At 48.6% G+C, this 3283-nt stretch overlaps 1 protein-coding gene across 1 annotated transcript; it reads left to right on the top strand.

Annotated features, from left to right (window-relative positions):
• Positions 1-1044: 1044 nt before the first annotated feature.
• Positions 1045-1771, top strand: LOC108801712 (suppressor of cytokine signaling 7-like). Its single transcript, XM_018573615.1, has one exon. The coding sequence runs from the start codon at positions 1202-1204 to the stop codon at positions 1769-1771; it is 570 nt and encodes a 189-aa protein (XP_018429117.1). The 5' UTR covers positions 1045-1201.
• Positions 1772-3283: the final 1512 nt, after the last annotated feature.

Here is a 3283-nt window from a genome sequence, read left to right as displayed (position 1 = left end):
TGTCCAAGAAAGCCTATTCCCGATCTGTAGTGCGTCACTTGCTAGATGCAGCAAAATCCTGCATTCCTAGCCTATGGAAGAACCCCTCCCCCCCTACAATACCTATGTGGATACGCAGGGTGGAGGAGATTAGGGTGATGGAGGACATGATTCTGTCTTCTCAAGGCAGGCAGGAGCGTTACTCTAGGACGTGGTTCTACTGGCTGGAGTACATTGATTCCCTTGAAGGCCGAGCGCACTCTGTATGATACTTCTCCTTTAACCGGCTTACTAGGGAGCGCTCCGTGAGTGACCCTTCAGGTGGGCCCTGCCATGTCCGAGTGATCTATACCTTCTCTTACACACTAGCTTGCTGGTACTGCCCTTCCTTCCTCTCATCTGTAAACCTCGCCCCTTTTCCCTCTTCTGTCCTGCTGCTGTCTGATGTCCTCCCCTCCCCTCAATCCCCGGAAGCAACCAGGTGGACCCCTTGGTTCACACACCATTGTCTATCGAAATTGTTGTCCATTACACACTAAGACATGTCAGATATGCATTGCAATCACCCCAAACGCCCAGATACTGCACATGATATTATGCTACTCCCGCTTGATCCTTGACTAATTAAGCAACTAGGGCTAGGAGAAATAGACATGCTTCCTACGTTTGTACCTGCATGGCACCTTTAACTGAATGTATATGTATTATATGTTTTCTGTAAATTGTTTGCTCAAAAATAAAAACTAATTAAAACAAAAAAATATGTGCAAAAACCAATAAGGGTTTAATAACCCTTTAATGCAATTTAGGCTGTTCACTTTGCAAGGCAAGTTTCCCCTTAGTTTAGAACTTAGTAGGCAAAACTCTTGTTAGTTTAGAACTTAGTAGGCAAAACTACTGTTTATTTTTTTCCTTGCACATAATTCTGAAAACGCTATGCGTGTATGCGCACAGCAAATCTACAGAGCTCCAGTCTTTCTGAGCACCGGAAGTGAGGTGGTTCGAGATTTCGATGAGTTGGAGCTTTCGATAGTACACCAGTCACACTGGTGGGCGGATCTTAAGTCTCCTGACCAGAATGGAGACAAACTATCAGTTTTCTAGCCGGATGTGATGCTGCTTAGTATCGGAAGCAGGGGCGGGTTCAAATGAGGGAGCTGCTGGAGATCGGTAAGCGAAGTTGGGAGAGGCCGAGGCCGGGGCCTGCAAAACTACCGGGGATATGCGAGGTGCAGCGGCAGAAGAGGAGGCCGCGTCCTATAGGGTGCTAAGCCGGCTGCTGGGCTGCGGAGCGGAAACAGGCGAAGAGGCTGCTCGACCCAGGCTCATGGTGTTTCGGAATACACTTCGGGGGGAGGAGGAGGCTTCAATAGAAATGGGGGCCGGGGAGAAAGCTGTGCCTGCACAGGGTGCTACTCAGCCGGCTGCAATGTGTCGCCACCGTAAAACTGCGCATTCCGGGGAGGAAGGTTTGGAGTTGCAGCTGGGAGCGCTGGGACTGCGGGGGGCTGGCTGCCCCTGTGAAGAGACTAGCGATGCGCTGTTGGTGCTGGAGGCGCCTGAAGCTAGGAGGTTGGAGGAAGAGGACGACGGGGAGACTGGACAGGCTGGTGCGTCAGCCAGGAAAGGAACTGGATTTAAAGGCTCGTTCAGGATTCGCCTCTCCAGGATCTTCCGCACCAAGAGTTGTGCCGGAGCTGGAGGAGCCGTTGATAGGAGAGGAGCTGGAGAGCTGGGAGGATCAGGTGGCAGCCTGACTGATATGTCTGGGGACAGGGAGCTGGGCAGGTGAGAAATGTAATTTGTTTTTGTCTAGGGCTCTGAATGGATTCTATGATTGACTTACTAGTGCTGGGGCACCATTATGCTATGTTGCAGTATGCCTAGCTTTATTAAAGTCAATTCCTCCCCCCCATTCTGCTGTAGGGTCTTGCCTTAAATGATGTCTCTTAATCCGATCATCTTCTTTCCTGTCCTTTTTCAGCTGTCATTCCAGCGCTGGGTGCGGGTCTCCGATCCAGCGCTGACTCCTCTGTCGTCCTCTTCTCTCATGTCCCACAGTGTCTGTGCGGGTGCATGCTGCTCCATAGACTTACCTTGTGTTTCTCCTCGTCTCCCGGCCAAACATCTGGAGTGCGCATGCGCCTGCCCCAAGATCCTTTGCGGCCGCCCGAGACTCTTCAGATGTCCGGACGGGAGCACGCTGCAAAGACACAGGTAAGTATTAACCCTTTTTAAAACATTTTTTCTAATGTTTTTGCATATATCTACTGCTTGCTAGAAGTAGATATATACAAAAACGCACGAGAGTTTAACAACCCTTTAATGCCTAACACTAAGCTGCTTTTAAATGTTCTTATACAGTGGGGTTTCCCTGTATGGAATAAGTAGAAATACTTGCCTTATTACTTGATCTTCTGAGCCAGAGCCCTCCTCCTCTGTCTGACGTGTCCTTCATTGGGGCTCGTTTACACCAGCCCGCGCGTCTACTGCAATGTTATGTACACAGAACGCAAGGGATCGCATAAATAAAGTCTCGAGTTCTCGGGCAAGAGGGGGCGGGCCAGTGCCATTCAAATCAATGGCATTGCAGCCATGCCCAACACCCGCAGTACGATCGGCCGCACAGGAATGTGTGGTAATAAAAAACCCCGTGTTCCAGTGCAATACAATCACAAAAATAGTGCATGCACAGAACATCGCGGCAGACCCGCAGGCTGGTGGAAACAAGTCCTTAAAGTGACATTAAACCCTCAGATTGTTTAACATAAACCAATACTGTAATGTGTGCCTTACTGTAATCCATGGTAGTTTCCCTTCTCTTTGCTGCTCTTCCTTTTAAATGCTTATCTCTTCTCATGCTGTGGGAGAACTTCCCTTTGCAGCTGAGTGCCTCTTCCTGTAGTGCTGGCACAGGTTGTGAACCTTCACACAGACACCATGTATCCATTTCAGAGACAAGGCAGTCTGCTGCAAAACAGAAGTTCTGCCCAGCATGAGAAGAGATACGGATTTAAAAGGAAGAGCAGCAAAGAGAAGGGAAACAACCATGGATTACAGTAAGGCACACATTACAGTATTTTATGTTCAAAAATCTGAGGGTTTAATGTCACTTTAAGGAGAAAGAACTGAGGGCAATTTCTGGCTGACGTGTCATTCGTTAAGGAAGAACTGAGGGCAATTTTTATCTTAAAGTGACATTAAAGCCAAAAAATCCCCCATGCTAGAGTAAGGACTTGCCTTAATTGATGCCTCTTGATCCGATCATCTTGTTTACAGTAGTTTTCAGGAGTCCCTCCAGTGC

The sequence above is a fragment of the Nanorana parkeri genome, unplaced genomic scaffold, assembly GCF_000935625.1.
Source record: "Nanorana parkeri isolate BGI_ZX_2015 unplaced genomic scaffold, ASM93562v1 scaffold2455, whole genome shotgun sequence".
NCBI classification, from domain to species: Eukaryota; Metazoa; Chordata; class Amphibia; order Anura; family Dicroglossidae; genus Nanorana; species Nanorana parkeri.
This window is presented reverse-complemented; position numbering and strand designations above follow the sequence as displayed.